This window comes from Fundulus heteroclitus, chromosome 15, assembly GCF_011125445.2.
Source record: "Fundulus heteroclitus isolate FHET01 chromosome 15, MU-UCD_Fhet_4.1, whole genome shotgun sequence".
Classification (NCBI taxonomy): domain Eukaryota; kingdom Metazoa; phylum Chordata; class Actinopteri; order Cyprinodontiformes; family Fundulidae; genus Fundulus; species Fundulus heteroclitus.
Genome location: NC_046375.1, coordinates 2776332 through 2796953, shown reverse-complemented (window position 1 = coordinate 2796953; position 20622 = coordinate 2776332). Strand labels below are relative to the sequence as shown.

The window sequence follows — 20622 nt, the reverse complement described above, 5'->3', positions numbered from 1 at the left end:
TTTAAACTCTAACTTAATCTATCCCACTGTCATCTGAACAGCCCTCCTGTGCTCTCGCTCCAGGTTCCCTCCATTACCCGATCCGTGGGCCGTGACAGGATCCTGGCTCTCCGCCAGCAGACTCAGTTCCTCTGGGACGCCTACTTCTCCTCTGTAGCCAAAATAGTCTTAACGACTCTGGAGGTAAGCTTGCAGAAAATGGTCTTGGAAGAGAGTTTGTGGATTTAGGTTGTCAGAAGGGCTTCATCTAATCAGCTCAGCTGCAACATCTTGTTCTGTACTGTACATCGCCGCTGGGCGTGCATCACCTTGGACAGGTGAACCTCAGAGGCACTTTCTCCAGGTGACAGTTATGTTTTTATCCAAAGGAGGAATTCTACTTCTCTGTTTTCTTGTTTGCAACCAAAAGCTGCTCTGATGTGCAGGAATCCCAGAGCTTCTCTGTAATAACGGGACCAATGACTGATCCTGTTTAAGGTTTGTTGGTTTTGAAGCATTAATGGCACCAGAGAAACTGAAAAAGAGATGAATTCAGTTGGTTTTTCCTTTGTGTGCCCAATGTTATCTTATTTGTTCAATTGACAGCACAATTTATTCAGGAAATGAGACAAGTTATTTTAATTTAGTAATTCAGTTTAAAAGATGTAAATCATGAGTCAATCTGCACACAAAGTGTTTATTTCTGTTACTTTTGAGCAATCAAAGGAGTTGTAACATGGAAATGTACTGAATAGTACATCCATTGTACTGAACAGCAGTACAATGGAACATGGTTTGTGCCGTTGATGCATAAATGCTGCGTGGTGGTCAGTGTTTGGACCTGCTAAGGTTTTATGGAAGCTTTAATAGCTACCGTCTCATCTCGTCTGCACTCTGGTGTCAGATTCCTTTCATATTCCCCTTATTAACAATATAAATAAGATTGTTTGGTTACGCCTGCAAAACGTGTTGCTGGAAGTGACAGTTTGGCAGTGCATCAGTACAAAAGTGGAACTGATTAAGAAATGAATCGACCCGGAGAACTTAAACGTGTTCTCAGCTGTAACTTCTGCCGCAATCATTATGTTTGCAAGCACAAAGGTTAATAAATCCCTCTGCTTTACTTATTCAAAATACTGATGAATCCAAATCCGTACACAGTCTAGACCTGGGAGAGATGCATTATTATGGAAGCAGCTGCCTTAATAGATAAGTTATCTAAATGACATGTAGGCAATGGGTTGTTGCATCACTGATACCTCACTTTTGCACATAGCTAAATGTCAAACTTTGAGCTTTAAATTGAACGTTTTATCTCCGCATCCATGTTTTAAGTTTGTGTTGGTCTAAACCAGCTGCTAAATGCTCTGCCAAGTTTCCCCTGGTTGTCTTACGCTGCTGAACTTGTTGCTGTCCTGTTTGTCAAAATGTTTCGGCTGCCTGTTGTAAATGCAACAGAACAAAAATGTAGGATTTTATGAGAGTTCATCAGCACATAATGAACTTTTGCCTTTACCACAAAAACGCAAAATGGTCAAGCTCATGATTCAGTTGGAACGTTTTTATCTGGGTCTCAAAATCCCCAAATTATAATAAAACAGTTTGGAATTATTCAAAATAAACCAGTAATTAACCAATAAGTCCTGAAGCTGCAACTCTAACCCTACTTTATAGGTTTTTTTTTTAGCAGAGTATGGTATCTGTTTGGACTTAAACAGTCTGAATGTTTCTTTACCGGGTCAGTGAAGTTAGTGGGCCTTAACTAAATATAGTAATGAGTTGTACACATTTACTTAAATATGTTAATGGCATGTTATTTTGTAAATACAGAACAAACCAATAATGCTGTAAGTGGCTTGCTTTTGAATAATGTAGTACTTCACTCTGTTCTCTGATGTAGGGGGTAAAATTTAGCCATTCTCTTTAAATTCCTTTAAGAGAAGCCCAAAATAGAAAAAACTTATATATGATTAAACTTTTACATTTTAACATGTGCAAATTGTTTTATAGGAATAAAACATTAACTCCAATAAGAGATCGGACAGATTTTAAGCCAGGGAATTACCTACAGTGTGAGAGTAAACCTAACAGACTTTGATCTTTTTCAAATCCTGATAAAGACAACCGCTTAATATTAATCCAGTTTACAGTACAATCATTTTGTTTTTTCCAAATTTGTTCTGACAGAATAAATACCTAAATTATTTAACTGTTTTATTAATTCTATTGTTATTATCTTTAAGGACAGATTGTGAGAATAAAATATTTTGTGTTACGCCGCAAGGAGGAGAAAAGCCTCCCTTATGCCATCAAATGTACCGAGTTGCCGGATGACTATTGTAGCCTGGCTCTGTGTCAACATAATGTTACAGATCACAACACTGTTTTTTTTCTGCCCAGAGATGTCTTTTGGTTGGCTTAGTATGATAAAACATTCTACAACAGTACCAAATTAACACTTATCACTTTTGTGTGTGCCTGTGTGTGTGTGTGTGAAGGAGCATAAATGTCTCCTCGAGGCTTGAGAGCCACTAGACGCCTCATTGAATGACCTAACCAGCTGAAGTGAACAAGATGAGCTTGTTTCTTTGGGATGTTCTGTAAGAGCCTTCTTCTTATTGTATTCTGTTCTTATTACTCCATTGCAGCCTTGCTTGAGTCCACAGGGACCCTTTGCATCCCAGAACACATTAAACAATAACGCTCTTTATCCGCAGCATCCACAGCAGCATCATAGTTATTATAGCAGAAAGATCGGGGTGATCACTCGTGCATGCTGCATTATTTTTTTTAGTTTTACAATTTCAAAATCAACAGAATTTACAATAGACTTGTCGATGGATGGATGGATCTACTTTGTATTTCTGCAAAGTATTGCCTCTAACTTAAAATTCAGATTACCAAATGTAAAAGTGTACTAAATGTATCTAAAAACACTAATAAAATTATCTAAAAAGGTAATTTGCGCGTTTGTAATTTAAATATTAGCAACCAAAATTATGTCAGAATGTTGAATTTAGTAACTATGGTGCAATAACTACGTACCTGTAGCCAATTTAGGAAAAACTCTTCTTTTGTATTTTTAGAATGACAAAGATTCAAATGGTTGTTCCTTTAAAAAGGACAGTTGACATTTATGTTATGTTTTCCTTTTTTTAACTATTTGTGTTTTATATTTGAAACCAAAACTGACTCCTTGTAGAGCACTTCATTATTTCCTGGTGAATAAATTATTTATAAAACGAGGGAAAGTATAAAAACCACAATGCAAAATTAAGCATTGTTATTTTTAGCTTCAAAGTGTTTCAATGCATACTGAAGGTCATGACTTGAGGATGCCAAGAGAACTACATCATCAGGATGCAGGATAAGTAAGGTCTTCAAAATCATTCTGTTTTTTTTAATCTCTCATTTGACAATGATTGTAATGTTGAGTTGAACACTCTTTATCAGTTTCAGGCAATCAACTTGGTGTCTCATTGATGTATATATACTCAAACTTTTTTATATATTTTTTATATATACTCACACAAAGTGTTTTTCCAAAAACTATACTTACAGTCAGGAACTGGAGTCAACCTCAACCTTTAAAGACCTAAAAGTAGAATGAGAATGTGTTTGACTATAGAGAAGTCTTAGAAAGTATGGAATGTCACTGCATGTGTTGGCATGTATGTCTCTAAATCCATTTTTGCAATGTTCGCAGTGTGCCATCCGCCAGAGTCACTAACTGTATAGAAACAGTCAAAAAAAAGGCTCTATTGATCCATGGTTTGTAGAACTTTTAATATTTGAGCAAATCAAACACCAAAGGTTATCGTACACGCTCAGATTAACAAGGGGATTCTGAGACGGCAGCTTTTCTGTTACACAAACAAAGACCTTGGTGACTTCACCAAATGCCCGGCTCCAGCAGAGTATGAAATTAGACAGATGCCCACTGACAGTCATGTACTGCCGGCCAGATGTGCTAAGAACCCCAGAGCCAGCGTGCCACCAGGCTAAATGGGTGTAATGAAGCGTTGTTGATAACTTTAGTACCCCACATGCAGCAAGCCTGGCACTTAGTTTCAAACAGTGGGTGTGTTTCTATGTTTGTGTTTGATAGGCTGCCTTAAAGAGCCAGTTCTGCACAGAAGAGTGGAGACGGTGGGGTCAGACTTTAAATATAAATGAAAAAAAAAAGTCAATGTCTCTGGTGGTTTAACTGCTATGCTATACTACAAATACCTGATAATAAAAGAAAGTTAGATTAATAATTGATAATTAAAGCCAGTATCATCAAGTTCAATCCACACTATAGTCTACACGCTCACAGTGTCTCCTACTTGCGGTGGATCTAAAGGAAGAAGGTCCCATTTAACTTGATAAGGCTGAGCCAGTGCCTGGTTCAAGAGCAGCAACTAGGGTGTTTGATCATGAAGTCACCATAAGGGTTAATAAATTAACAACACAATCTGTCAAATTACCCAGAATCAGTTTGCCACAAGAGACCCTAACAGGGACAAAACTGTATAGGAGAAAAGATCTTATGGGTTCATGGAGACCCCTAAACTGTGTGTGATGACTGGCAAATTAGATCAATGATAAAAAGTGATTAGAAGGAGATTCTTCAGCAGGAAGGCTGGATTCCTGCTGAGCACTAAGAGGAAAAAGCACTAAGACTGTGGATAACTGGGAAGTGCTGGGATTGGTTCCTCCACTGCATTGAAAAGGAGCCGGTTAAGCTCAGAATATCTACTGGAAACATTCCTATGGATGTGTTTTGGACATGTCCCTGTAGGAGGAGACTTCTGGTCAGAACCAGAACTTGGGGGGGGGGGGATTATATCTCACAGCTGGTATGAAACAGCCCAATGTTCCATAGATGGGGTGGAGGAGCCAGTCAGAGTGGAGATCTGGACATATACCATATTGCCAAAAGGATTTGCTCACCCCTCCAAATAATCGAAATTAAGTGTTCCGGTCACTTCTATTGCCACAGGTGTATAAATCAAGCACTTGCACATGCAGACCAATTCTACTAACATTTGTAAAAGAATGGGTCAGTCTCATGAGCTCAGATAACGATGTTAGGAATCTCCCCTGTGCAACAGGCCCAGTTGTGAAATGTCCTCGCTCCTTAATATTCTAAAGTCAGCTGTCAGTGGTATAATAACAAAGTACAAGCGACTAGGATTGATAACAACTTAGCCATGAAGTGGTTGGACATGTAAACTGATGCAGTAGAGCAGCGGCACGAAAATCACAGAGTTTTGCAAGTTTCTGTAGAATGAGTACATTCACCCATTCACACCCTGACAGCCCTGAGCTATGCCCTGGGGCAGGCTGACAGAGGCGCCACTGGGCCGTCTGACCTCCGCCAGCAGGCAATGCAGGTGAAGTGTCTTGCCCAAGGACTCTGACAACTGAAATGGTCAGAGCGGGGATCAAACCGGCATCAATCCCCCGGTGACGCCTGTTACACAACAAACTCCCTAACTCCTGTGCCGCTGTCCACTCTGCAGATGAAAGACTTTGGTGTGGACGACCTTGACAGGCCAGAAAAGAGTCCTGACTTCAGCTCGATGGAGCACCTTTGGGATGAATTAAAGTGGAAAGTTGAAGATTTAGGCCTTCTCGTCCATCATCAGTGTCTGACCTCACAAATGCACTGACTGGAGGAATGGTCAGTAATTCCCATAAACATATCCCTGTGGACAGCCTTCCCAGAAGAGTCTTACGTTGTCATTTTCTCAAAGGGTGAACCAACGTCATCCTGAACCCAATAGATTCAGAATGGTATGTCACTGAAGTTCATATGTATGTCAAGAGGTGTAAACATGTACTTTTGGAAATATAGCATATGTCTGCTGGACACCTTGATGAGGTTTGGTCCGTCTGGGAGGAGCCTTTCGGTGGGAACCAAAACAAAAAGATTAGACCTCACAGTAAGCATGGAAACACCTCAAAGGTGGAGGAAGCAAAGCAGACACTGATGATGATTTAGTCTCGACACGGCGGTCTTTTCGGGATCTGCTTCATCCTTCCTTTACCAGGCAAGAGAAGGATCTCTTCTCTGAAATGTTTACCGCCTTTATGGACTGTTAACACCCAGGTGTTTGAGGCGTTCTATCTCAGCAGACCCGATGCAACCAATACAGTCCTTTATTAGTTTTAAAGCCACAGCTAATTTGCTTTAATAAATCATTCTATTTGTAATTTCTTATATTTTGGAGATGGCAGGAGTCAATTAAAAATAAGAAAATAGGATATTGTGTTCAACAAGGACAAACTGTATTATTAGTTTTATTTTTCACTATCTTAAATACGCTCTATTTAAACATTTGCAGTGGGGGTTGAATAATGTTATGTGCAGCTGCATAGTTACAGTAAAAAAAAAAAACAACAACATTGTAAGATATTTGTGAATCCAGTGCTTGGAGTAAACTGTGTCATTTATCTTCCTGTGAAGCCAGTAGAAGAGCTGGCTCTCAACATTTCGCCAAGTGTCCTGACCTTTGGTAACAAGCCAGATGGATGTTATTAGCTCTATAACAAATGAGCGGCTCCAGTTGGGATTAAACCGACACCATTGTGAAGGAGAAGCATTTCCCTCGCAGAGACATCCCAAAGCACCAGATGTCACCAAACAGCTGGTTGCTTTTAGTTCATATATTAAAACTTTGAGTTATTGACTATAATCTGCTGGGCGGGTTATGTTTGCCTACATGAGATAATAAATGTCCTTCCTCTCATACGAGCTTGTTTCTGTTTCACTTCCAAATGAGCCATTTTGTAAGAGAAATGCAGAGCTAATGCAACTTTTTTTAGTATTTTTTGGGAATTGTTTAGTTCTTTACTCTGTCTGGACAATCGCTAACTTACATTTTCTCCTCCCCCAGATCATCCGGGATCGAGTTGAGTCTCACGTGTCCAGAAATCACCTGCTGTGGAATTCCCTACCCGGTGGTCTCTTTGCGCTGCCACAGTTCTCAGCTGACCCTGCTCAGTTCCCTTTTTACTATGCCATCCTGGGTAAGTCCTGATAATGTGACGCCGTCTTCTTGCTTATGAGTGGAACAGCCAACCACTTCAGTCCTCAAATGACATAAAATCTCAAGAGTAGTGTTGATCAATAAAGTTTATCCGCATCAGTCAGTAAAATATGTTTCTTTGTAAAGAAAATGAGTTTCACTCCAGCAAAAGGAGACAAAAAGTGTTTTTTTTCTGCTCAGGAAACATTTAATTCAATCTTATGGTAGTTTTAGTTTACATATGTGACTGCACTACAAATTTTTTCAGAAAAATCCTGATTTTTCTCATATTCTCAAGTGAATAAAGCACATTCATAAAGCATTATTATCTCTGTGGCCTCTCTGGTGGCAGGTTAGCTATAAATATATATGTTGTTTTGCTGTAGTCTATAATAGCATGTAATTAAGTAAAAGTCTGCGTCTCCTATGTGAAGTCATTCTGGTGACATCCCAGTAGGTACAACTCTGACACCTGCTGGCATAGGTTGTTGCCTGCAGAGCATCTTGAGATGTGAAATGTTAGTTGATAAAAGTTTTGGATAACTTACGTCGAAAGTCACTCTGTCGTTTGTTCCACTGCCTTAAAGGCACGGCGAGACGAACACAAGGGTAAAAGTAGCTCCACAGCATGTGATCTGACAGCCGAGTGGTTTTCCATGCACACTTAAGAAAGTGTCACGCTGCAGTGTGCACCTGAATGCACGTTGTGTTCTGTATTGACTTTAACGTAACCTTCTATCATAACTGATAAAACAGTAGTTTTCTGAATTCAAACTGCCGAGGCAGGCTGCGCTGGTGCACAATAACTGCATGCAATTTAGTGCAGCTTTAAGGCTGAAAATCCCATCTAAGAACAAAGTGATTAAGGCAGTAAATGAATAAATAGATAAGCATTAGGTACGCTTTGAAAGTGATATTGTGGAACGACCACGTTGCTTATAAAGTTTGTTTCTGTTACAAGTCAGCCTACCAATGTATATCAGGTCTGAATAGAGCTGGAGATCCGATCCAGAGGTTTACATGAAGTAAAGGGAGGGGAGTGTTATATTTCTGTAATCTCTATAAATCACAGAACCTCTACAATATCCAGCCAGGCCTTCTTTTTTTCTATTCTTGCCTGCCTCCACTACTGCTGTTTCTTTTTCACGATCGCCGTCAGCCTTACTTTGTCCTGGGATTTGGCTCACGCAGTGTCCCTGTCCCCCAAAACCAAGACTGCTTCAAGATGTGCATGAACTCAGAAGGAAGTGCTTGTAACATTTTAATTTTAATGCATCACAGGCTCCTTCCAACATCCAATCAGCAGACACTTCAAGAAGAAGCTCGATGTGTTTCTCCATTTCTGTGTTTTCTGTGAGGACTGAGACAGTGGGGAGGGTTGAAGTCAACCCACCACTGTTATGAAGCTGAGTAAGCTAGTCGCTGCTCCAAGACGCCTGACTGGTGTAAAAGTGGGCCGAGCTCAGGGAAGTCATGCACAGGTGACTGGTTGTCTGTCCAAGCAGCTGGTTGGAAAAATTACAGCAAAAACACAGGCGAGTCGGTACATTTCATCAGTAGCGATCTGTTAAAAAACTCAAAAGGCCTCTTATGCCATGGACGTTTCTAATTGTTTAATCTTGGAGATGTCCAAAACTGATTTTCTGTATAATGATCTGTAAGGACAACGGTCCCTGTTACCAGCTTTGTTTACAAAAGCCAACATGGCCGACTTGATTTGTGATTTCTTTTTTTTTTTTTTTCTTTTTTTTTTTTTCTCTTTTTTTTCTTCTTTTTTTCACTTTTTTTTCCTTTTTTTTTTTGCTTTGTGATTTCTTAGCACCCAGAGCTGACACTAGGGCCCTGCTCTCCTAGTTTATGGTTGAACTGCTAAAAGATTCCCTGTTTATCCTTTTTCCCCCACATCAATTTAGTACTTTTATTATTAAAATGTTGCCTCATTTATTTCAATTTTAGCTTCTACTACTTCGCTCTTCTTGTGAATTTCTGACACCAACCAGCCAAGTTTCAGTGATTTGAATTCGGCAAAATTTTCTTTTACAGAAGTTTTGTCAGGAAAAAAAAACTGCATTAATTTTTAATCCAACTAATAAAAATGAACACATTATTGTATTTGGTATCATAAAAACTGATACAGCTGAAGAAAAGGATTGAGTGAAAGCTTACAGGAAGTACACCTTTCACACAAAAACAAATGTCAGATTATCGTTTTTTTTTTGTTTTTTTTTGGTAACACAGACATCATACCACTTGTATTTCTGACTATTTTTAGACTCCTGGTTATACCTCAATACCAACAAACCTCTTATCCCCCCATCAAGCTTGTGCAAAAAACATGCCCCAGTTTATAGGACTATATTTCTTCAGAAAAAAACTGCTATACAAGCAGGGGAAACCTGCTACAGGAGCCAGAATATCTACAGCATGTTGTTCCATAAGCCTTTAGTCTTGAAATTAGGACAACTTCAAAAAGTATCCAACTCCTGCCATTGTGCTTTGTTTGTACAAAATGGAAAGCATGAGGCATTATAGCCTTGTTTAAGTCAACACTATTATGCATGCATTCAAGTGCACTCAAAGGCACACTGCTGTTGCTTTTGGTTTAAATCTACATTCACGGGCCACTTCATTAGGCAAGAGGTTTCCTTTTGTCTTCAGAATTACCTTGATCCTTCCTTACACGGATGGAACAAGATGTGAAAGTCTTCCCTCAGAGAGTTTGGTCCATATTGAGGTGACGGCATCACGTAGTTGGTGCAGCTTCGTAGGCTGCAAAGCGTGCCAAGAAAATATCCCCCACACCCTGACACTACCACCAGCAGCCTGAACCTGTGGATCCATGCCTTCCAGATGTTGGTGAGAATTGCTGACCTCATTATCTGAAAGTTGCTGCTCCAACGCAAAGTCACCCAGTCAACATTTTTCAAATTGGTTATCGTCCAGTTGTGGTGAGCCTGTGGGGACTGTGGCCCCAGTCTCTTGTTCTTAGAAATGGTATTCTCTTTAATATGGCTGTAATGAGTGATAATTTCAGGAGTGCATTTTCATCCAGACGGCTGTGTACTGTCTCTCTTTGCACCACCAACAGTCGTTGCGCTCATTCTCAATTTCAGGACATTCCCCTCGCCCCGTTGAGATACTTAAAGTGCGGCTCATGTGTGACTCGGTCACTGTTTGCGGTACCAAATAACGTATAAAGATTTGCGTCGCATGAAGCCGCGGCTCGTCAGTCGAGTCTTGGAGCGGGTCAGTGGAAGTGCCATTCTCTTGCGAGAAGAGAGGCCAAGAAGAGTGTGACTTCACCTTGGGCAGCTCGTTGCACTCCATCTGGTCAAAGTCAATGTTTGCCGCATTGGCCAGGAAAACTACAGGAAGCCTAATGCACAGACGCTCACTCTTCTCAGGAAAGTCTGCACTCTGAGGGAAAGTAATGAAGCGTGGGCCGCCGGAGCCAGGAGGCACACCATGGTCCACCTCCACCGCCCACCAGCGGAGACAAACAGGCGGGAAAGGACCTTGGCATAAAATACCCATGCTCCTGCAAGCAAGTCTGAAGTCAAGGACTAATCGGTTGTTTATTTTGTTTAGTGCATGCAGTGAGACGCGAAGAAAAGGAGGAAAAGTGAACAATCTGCTTGTGGATGTGTTCAACCTCGATACGGCCTCTCAGTATCCCCAGGTTACTGATTTAAGGTTATTCCAATTCTATAGGGCAACCGCAAACACATCATAGATTATGAGTTGGAAAGAAAGAAAGCAGCGAAATCCTGACAGCATATTTCTGTGAAAGTTATTTGTTTCCTAACAGAAGCATCTATATTATTGTATGCTGACTATTTATGTGAAATCCCCCTGTTTATGTGCAACAAAGCATCTCTCACATATAGTGGACATGTCAGAAGCATATCTGGTAGTTAAAAAAAAAAATTAAAACATGCCTTAATGTCTTGTAACATGAATCTGAATGGCGTCAGACGGCAGCGGGGCTCAGAAATGTTAAGCTGCAGGCGGCGTATGTACGGCCGCGTGGGTGTGGGTGTGTGTCGACCGCAGCAATTCCCCGTGGAGTGAGACCGTAACTCAGATCGATGTTTGTCTTCCTCGCAGGAATTGTGGACACTCGGGTTCGGAGGTGGAGAGGAGGGAGGGACAGAGCGAGAGATGGAGCAGTTTTGTTTATGCCTCCGCAGTAAATCACCATTTCTGCTGCTGTCGCTGCGGCTCGGGGAATAAGCCGCCGTCAGTGCCGCGTGTTCACCCGTCTCCCTCTGCTACCTTTGCATAACTTGTGATGGCAAAGCAGTTGCAACTCGAGCCGTGCACTAAGAAAAAGTTCGACTTGCTGCTCAGACATATTGGCCTAAGGATCCGCCAGTGCACTAAGCTGGTTAGTTACAGTTAAATGTTAGAAAGCAAAAACACTTTGTTTTTTTATGCCAACGATGTTGTTGTTACCCCCACTGAGCTATAAAATACACAGGAGTGCTAATCGCCATCTGTTTGATCGAGTCGCTTTGAAGCCACCAGCCGCCATTTTGGTACTCCCAATTTTCCCCCAGTAACTAGGGAATATGTGCGCTACAGCATCGAATAACGAGGATTTTCTCATGTTCAGGGGGGGCTTTAAACTTTTAAAATGTCAAATGCCATATAGTTTTATGTTATTCTAAAAATATCAAGTACTGAGATAGTCATGTGCTGAAATATTTTGCATTTTATTAATTTAAATATATATGTTTAATATTTATAAATATATAAATAACAATATACAAAAACATATTTACATATATGTATACATATATACATATATACATATACACATACTTATATATACATATATATTTAATATGAATAACATGTAAAATATTTCAGCACCTAATTTCCTAGTAGTTGATAGTGTTAGTACATCCACTGACTGTAGAATTACCTGTGAAACGTTTTCACACAGCCAGAAAACTGCTTGTTGTTGCAACCAAATCCTGTGGGATTCTGTGAGTGTAGGGAGTAGCAAGATGGCGGCCAGCGACTTCAGTTTTTCGGCAAAATCAGCACTCCAGCGTATTATATAGCTCAGTGGTTACCCCTCAATGTCAAAATCACCTTGTTGACGATTAAGCATGGAGCAGAGACTGAATGAGAGCTTAGCAAAGTCATGGCTTCAAATGCCAGTCCGGTCACATTTTGGTTATAGAGCTCCGTCAGGTGTTTTGAATCCACTCACATTGTTTGATAAATAATTCATTGCAATTTACCACATTTATTTGAAGACAAAAGAAGGTGAAAAAGTGAAATTTAGACACTTGTGTTTTCAAACTGTTTAGCCAGCTAACATCTAAGTATGTGTAATATTTATTTCAACTTGTTTGAGGACTTTTAAAATACTTGTGATATGTTTATATAACCATGGTAAAGTGCAGAAACTTGAACTTGAACTTGAAAATGACTGAATTGAAAGAGTTATTTCTGGTCTTGGATATTTGTCTGTACAATGTTGCAGAGAAACCAGACACTTTGTGTCAACCACCGATGTCCAGCCACCATCCTGGATCAATATCTGACCTCTTATCAGAAGTGATGGAGCTGATTTGATGCGCTTTGTTTCCCGGCTGGGGCCTCGTTTCAAGCAGGGCCTAAAAATCTTTACTTGTTTGGAGGTCAGGTCCATTTCAGAAGCTTAATGTTTGCCCTCTTTATGCTTTGTCTAGTCAGGGTGCATAATTGTGTCAAGGATCTAACGGTTGAAAGAGGAAGGTAGTTAAGATTTGTCGTTGTGAGGATAATGCTGCCACAACTATCCTGGACACGGTTCCGTGTTCTCAGTTTGGAAAGTCTCCAAACATTTTCTGGACATTATGGCCAAGTAGATCAATCTTTATCCTGTCTGACCTTTAAAACGTTAAAGCTTGTCCGTGTCGGGCGGGGGGTCTAGTAAGGTTCAAAACAAAAGTCCTCCAAAGCTGGAAAAGAAAGAAACGGGATGTGGCAAACATTTCTAACACTTCAGATGCCATTTTTGTTTAAATCGGGTGTGAATGGGGCTGTGCCATCCATCTTTTAGTACAGTCTATGATGCTGATGCAGTTCGGGGGCCTCTTAATACTGCAATAAATGTCTGATAAATCTGAAACACTAATTTTATTTTGTTCCATTTGTGTAAGGATGAACTCAATTGTACAAAAACTTACCAGTTAGTGATGTCGTAACATTTCATTTGTTAAGTCACTAAAAGCTGAATAAGTCCAAGGAGTTTGAAGTGCACTCCAATTACAAATATGAAGTTCAAGCTTTATATCATTGGCTATTGGAGATTAATGCATTTCTAATCTTAGTCGATAATAAAATATAAGTCCATGAATTTTTCATATTTTTTTGAAAGCTATTTATTCAATTAGTGTCAGATCTGATCAGTCAGAGAAGATGATCGGTCAAATATCCTCAATTAATCCCCTTTTAAACGTTTCTCTTGGATAAATTTGAGCCATTAAAAAGTATCTATTTTTTTTTTCCAATGACGGTCAAAAGATATTTAGTTGCAATCTTATGGTCGAGATGATAAGTGCTAAAGAATATCACCTAGTCTGCTGTCTGAACCCAAAAAAGGCGAAGAGCACTAAAATGAATCCGTGTCTTGGCATCTGTACAGAGAAAGAAAACTCTTAGCAGGACAAAGATAATAGAAAAATCCTGCACACTCCCATGCAGATTTAAGTCGTCAATGTTTTTCTTATTTTGGTTTCTTACACTCTTTTGCCAAAATTACAATCTAATTTAAATCAAGTTGTGTTTTTTAATTATGGAAAGACCCTGTCAATTCTGATAGTGCAGTGCAATTAATTTTTCATATTCATTGCTAAAGAAATTTGACATGTAAGAGTAGGAGCCGTTGCACTTAAAGTTTCTACTTTTTCACTGCACCGCTTCATGTCTTTGTCTTTGAAGCCAACTTGGGTGACTCCAGTGGTTTATTTTCAGAAATATTTCTTTTAGCATCACAAACAATCGTGCATTCACACGGTTTGTTGGATATTATCTTAAAGCCAATATCAGGTATTTTAAAACTACTCATTCTGATTAAAAACAAAACAGTATCATGTAAAAAGAAGCCGTGGCCAGTTAATATTAATCAGAGCAGTCTTGGTCTTTCCAGGAAAACCAAAAATCCTGAGCCCATTTGTGTGACCCCCACAAGGGCAGAGCTCCTGCTTCCATAAATACCACCAAGCCCACCTGAGATGGCTGATCGGAGGGGCCAGTGTCAGAGAGATGGATAGAGCTACACTAAAGAGCACTCCGGCTCCACTTATCCATGAGGATGTGTACTCCCCTGCTCCCAAACGCAGGCAGCACTTGAATTTCCATGTGCCTGCAGTCCTGGCATTCTTTGGTTGCTCTGAATATTAAGCCTGTGTATAATCCCACATCTTCCTCCATCTATCTTTTATAGATTTCTATATTTGTTGTTAGATGCACACATAGGCAATCTGTCTTTCTTAAAATGACTTATAGGACCTTCCACTCGGGCTGGACTGGGACGCAGACCTGGTCCAGGTGGCTCACCATGATGCTTCACACATGATCCCTGGAGATGATTCTCATAAACATGTGTGCATACACTGATTTTAAGATGGTAAACTGTTTTACAAAAACAGTTTTCTCGCTCTTTATGTACACTCTTTATGAAGTGAAAATGGCAATTCTTAAAAACCAACCAAAATGTGAATTTTTCATATTGCCAAAGCTAGGGGAAAAACATACTTATTGTTTAGTTTCAACAAAGAGCTAATTACATTATTTGGTGCCCCCCAACTAAACTGATTTAAAGATGGGTGTTACTGATAAATACTCTTCCTACATTTCAGGGATGTAATCATCCTTATGTTTATTAATAATAATAATAATAATAATAATAAAGTATTGTTATTACATGAGGTACTTAACTTGTGTCACAGTTTATGTCTCTGTTCCAGGATGGTCTACTATGATTTATCATCAGCTATATTTTAAACCTTTGTCAATCATCATTGTGCATAATTGTACTGTATGTATGCATTTTAGACAATTTGCATTAATTAACAAAAGGTGGCAGCATTGAAAAAAAGCCCATTATGGCCTCATAATGATGCTGACTAAAACAGTAAAACCTTATTGCTGTCACACTGTCACTCCTCACCGTTTTACCCATGTTAGAAAATCCTCTCCAAGATGCTGGAGAGGATTGTTCATCATCAGACGCGTTATTTCTTGGATAAGAACACGCTTTTTGAGCTGCTCCAGTCCGCTTTCAAACCTCGCCGGAGAACCGATGGTTTTTAATGCCGTCCTTTTAGCCACAGAGGCTGGTCGCTGTATTGTTCTGGTTCTGTTGGATCTCACAGCCGCATCCAGGACACCAGCTCCTCCTTTCCCCATCTAGAAATCTTGGTTGGCATTCAGGTTGTTGCTCTGGATTGGCTCGGGTCCTGTTTAACAGGGAGAGGTTGTTGTGTTTGTGTCCCATGTAGCACGTCTCTCAAGCAGAGTGCCTCTCCTCTCTCTTTACCTACTCCTATTGGGATGAGTACTTAGAAAACACTGTATACACTTCCATATTTTATGTGCATGACAGTTAGGTTCAGAGTCAGCTGACCAGATTAAAATCATTCTTTTCGCTGCATCGTTTTGAGATTTCAATCTCTGCTTTTAGTTCAACTTGTTAAGATCACTTCCATGCACCTCATGCAGGTCTCGACTGCAGATGGTCCGAAACGCTGCTGCTTGTAATTTAACTAGTACCAAAAAAAAAAAACCCAGAGCACATTTCTCCTGTCTTAGCAGCAATTCATTGTCACTGGTTCACTTCAAATTGTTTTAATTGCTTTTAAATGTCTTCATGGCCTTGCCCCCAAGTATCTGTGAGAGCTGCTCCATCTGCAGGCTCCTCTATCGTCCACTCAGGTCGGCAGATCAGTTTTTATTAGTCAGTAGTGAATCTTCAATCTATGGAATGATTGACCTTTACATATCAGGCAGGCCAACTCAGTTTTTATGTTTTCTCTTAAAATGTTATTTTTATCTCTCTTTGTTTGCTTTTATTTTATTTTTCTATTATTTAACCTTGATTTAACCAGGAAAGTCCCATTGAGATTAATAATCTAGCTAAGACATCGGCACAGATCACAACAATTCAGTACATTACAGACGATTTGACAATAATTACATAAGACTATTTAAAAACATTGACAAACCAAACCTTTGAGCACGAGTTTAAACGGGCCTTTCTGGAACCAGTTCCTTTAATTCCCAGTCTTTTTGTAAATTGTTCCATGTTGTGGGGACAGAATACTGAAATACCGCCTTACCAGCTCCTGTGTGAACATTTGGTACAGACAGCAGCAGAGAGTCATGTGAGTGTAAAGGATACAGTCCAGCCACTTTTGGTGGAGTGTATTCACACATACGAGGGGATCAGACGTAGAATATCCTTATAAATGAACATATATCATTTAGTGTGTCTACCATTCTCTAATGTTGGCCAGCCCACACATGTGTAAAGTTCACAGTGGTGTGTGTGTGTAAAGTTCACAGTGGTGTGTGTGAGGCTTACAGTATGTGCTAAACCTCCATGAGACATGATAAACAGAGTCCAGTAGTCTCAATACTTGAGTTGGAGCATTCATATAAACCATAAACCAGAATGGGTGTAGATGTTGCAGCTACAAGTTTCGTTTTGCATTGAAAGAAAAAAACATAACCTATTTCTGAAGTAAAAGCCAATTTTCAGTCTCAGTTTACTAACCAAATGTTCAACAGGTTGTTTAAAACTAATATTGTCATCAATTAAAATACCTAGATATCTAAAAGATTTAATTCTTTTGATTTCTGCCCCTTGAAAAATGACAATTGGATGACTAATCTGCAGATTGCTCTTTGTTCTTGAGAATAAGATCAACTTGCTCGTATTTGCATTTAAAGTAAGATCCAGTTTCTGAACTATGTTAAAAGCATTTTGTAATGTAGAGACACTGGCACTAAGAGTTTTTGCAAAGCTGTAGATAACCATATCATCTGCAAAAAAAATGCTAATTGGTGTCCATAAGATCCTGGCCAACATTGCTCACATAGATGGCAAATAAGAGTGGCCTCAAATCAGGGCACTCCTTTAGTTGATGAGAGAATATTAGAACAAATGCATCTGCTCTTTGTTTTACTTTTTTATTGTTGTTGTTTTATCTTTAATAATTAGCTTTCTTAATATTTCAAACATTTTAATCAACCAAGTCATATCTTAAAGTGCTTTATAAATAAACCTGAATTAAGTTGCACCACCCTTTCTCTTTGAGCTTCCCATGCTGCTTCCACCCCCCAAAGTGGATTTATACCTTCACTTAGCAGCGATAAATGTCCGAAATGTTGTGCAGACGGTTTTAATGTCACTATGTCAACACACAGATTGTGACTTGATCAAATTAAAAGATCAGAATTGTCACTAAGCTTTAAATACATAACAAATCATAATTTTTTTCAAACTCTTTTAAGCTTTAAAACGTATTCAGGAAGTAAAATGTCGTTGTATAAATATTTACTCATCAATCAATGTGATGACTTTCTTTTACTCGGTGTTTTGCAGAGGGGTTGTGATAAAGCAGGTAGACTCAATTCACTAAAGAGACCTAAAGCGGGAGAGGGGGCAGAGAAATATATGATGACAGTAGCAGAGTGCAGGGTTATGTTCAGCTAACTATGCTGGAGGTTTTAAGATCTCCATTTGTACATTCTGCTGCACTGTTTGTGTTTGTGTGCAGGTAAGAGCCCGTCGCAGCAGTTTACAGCCGTGATCCATACAGTAACTCCTCTGCAGTCCCAGGTCTCCCCTGTGGTGAAGCTCATCATCGCTGTGGCCAAGTCCAAGTTCTGTGCACAGGTGGGAAAATCAGTTTAAATTGTACTATGATGCAGCATTGCTGCCGCTTAACAAATAATGACCATTTTTAAAAGCATTTGTTGTGAGAATCCTGTTAATGCTCTTGTGTCTGACCAGGCCGTGCTCATTTTTCAGCATTTATCAATGTTCCAATTTTTATGGGATATTTTTTGCTATTATTATGGTTAACTACATGCTAATGTTATGTGCCTTGCAAAAGTTTTCATACCTCCTGGACATTCACTAAATAAACCGCAAACTGGGTTATCTGATCTATCTTTGGGTTTATTGTGACAGATCAACACCAATAACACAGAATTGTAAAGGAGAAGGACATTAGAACAATAGTAAATGGTGTTGCCCACATTTGTATTCAATGCCCCGAGTCAATAATTTATAAAAACAACTTCTGCCACCAGCTTTGATCATTCATACACAGAAATGTTTGTACATTGTTTTTGTGGAATTGCTCAAGGTCAGTCTGATTGGATGAAAAGCATCTGTGAACATCAATGTCTGAGCCACTCACAGGTGAATATAGTTCTGGACTTTGACTGGACCCTTTGAACTAAAACCTGTAATTAAATTCAGTTTATTTAAGCAGCGTCAGTTTGCAACAGATTTTCTCAAAGCACTACACAAAATGAATGATGGAGTAAAAAAGTTTACAGCTTTCTCCCTTCTGTGGCCCTTTGTTTTCATGATGCCATTTGTTCTCTAATAATTTTTTTTTTTTTTTAATCAAGAAAAAAAAACATTAAAGAACATGGGTCACCGGTATGAATACTTTAGCAAGGCACTGTAGATGCATTTCTAAACCGGGCACAATGGTTAAATAGATACATTTATATAAATGTGAATACACTGTATTCTTTCCCTTTGAAACAAAAGCTGCTAAATTGACATATTTAATAATTTATAAATTATAACAGTAAAATAGGGTACTCTCCTGAAATGAAGACTTTCTTAAAAGCATACGTTTTTAAAACTCTGTATAATTTTATTCTTTTTTACATGCACGTGCAGCCTTTTAGATCCCAAGCTCAGAAAATAATAGACAGATATCCTGATAGCAGTATATTAACCAGCCCCCCTTTCTTTTTCTTAGGTTGTGGTTTTATGGAACTGTGACAGGCCTTTACCTCCTCGAAATAAGTGGCCCTCCACCAGCGTGCCTCTCACTGTCATTGAAGGACAGACCAAGGTAACTGCTGCCGCTGCCGGCTTTTTGCCTCCATTACTGTGTTGAAATCGACTTCAAGCCTAAGCGATGAAAACATTTATCTGCATTTTAAACAGATACTTACCCAAAGGTGCTCCAGGAAATTAAAACTCAACGTTTACGCCTCGACACTTTTTATTTCTTTCCTAAAAAAAGCAGATAAGAGGCAGCGCCACACAACCTTCCAGACAAAATAAGTTGTTCTTTGTGATCAGGTTTTCACATTTACACCATCTAGATGTAGTAATTATTCTGTATGTATTTACAGTGCAGTTTCTTACAACAATAATGTGTGTTTCCATATGTTCATGCATGAACATCAAAGCTGTATGTTAATTTAGTGCAGCAGGGGATTTAGTGCTCTGCTGCAGGCATTTGAGAAATTTAGAGATACAAGTTAAAACATATATGTAATACTGTATAATTTACCCTACTTTATTGATAATAACAAGTGACATACAAACCTCAACATTGCTAAATTATGCATTGGTTTCCCGATATTATTGGCCATCATAATTTTTGAGCACAGTGTCACAAATTAACTGAGCAACCTATTTGATGAGGTTTTCTTTATTTTAGATTGATATTTTTGTTATTATTAGGAAATAATTGATATTAACTTAGACTTAAGACGCTGACCTTAAACCTACTAAGATCCAGCATGAAGAGAGCCCAGAAAAGTGGCGCCTCCAGAAATGTTTCATAGGGGCCAGATGGGGCCAATCAAACTTTAAGCCATAATTTCAAGATTTTATTCTACTGTTGTAGTAAAGCTGCCTGTACAAAACCATCTTAAAGACTTAAGTAAACGCCTACTGATATCTTTTGGTTTATTGTTTGGTTTTTAATGTTACTAATGATCTAATATGCATAGACCTATAACAGTACAGTCAAATTTTGAGTTGAACAACAATTCCTTTTTATTGTGTAATTATATTAGGAATAAGGTGTACATGTATTAATTTATTGAAAACCAAAACAATTACTAGGGGACAGTAAATATTGGCAGATACAAATAAAAGTGTGATAGAAAGTCAAGAAAAGCGGCTAATTGCCGGCTGTGCATAATGGGATGAAATGCTAAACTGATGCTACTACAATTTACACTGGCCAGTAGGGGGGGGGGGGGGGGGGGGGGGGGGTCTATGGCACCCCTGGTGGCGCCATAGACCCAGAAAGGGGATTAATCCAATTTTACTTTTGTTTGCTTAGTTTTTACCACCTTGTTTTTGTTCTTTTGGTCTCTGTGGAGTTTCTGGACTGATCCAACACACTTTAACTGCGTTCTAGAAATCTGCCTCAGCACAGCTACACAACACCTTCATTGAACGTGTATTTAATTCTGCTGAGATTCTACCTTCAGGTAGACTTTGTTGGCTGAGATATCAGGCAAGGGGCCGGCGATCCTGGTCCCTGAGGGCCGTTTTCCTGCATGCTTCAGATGCAGCTTTGCTTGAACACGCCTGAATCAAAAGAGCCGGTCATTAGCAGGCTCCTGTAGGATT

General features: G+C 39.3%; 1 protein-coding gene across 1 annotated transcript in view; it reads left to right on the top strand.

Annotated features, from left to right (window-relative positions):
* Positions 1-20622, top strand: part of LOC105938917 (exostosin-1a) — a 121668-nt gene that overhangs the window by 77370 nt on the left and 23676 nt on the right. Inside the window, exons 4-7 of the mRNA XM_036147587.1 lie at positions 64-183; positions 6864-6996; positions 17777-17895; positions 19004-19099. Of these exons, the coding sequence (XP_036003480.1) occupies positions 64-183; positions 6864-6996; positions 17777-17895; positions 19004-19099 (468 nt within the window). The remainder of the gene's footprint in view (positions 1-63; positions 184-6863; positions 6997-17776; positions 17896-19003; positions 19100-20622) is intronic.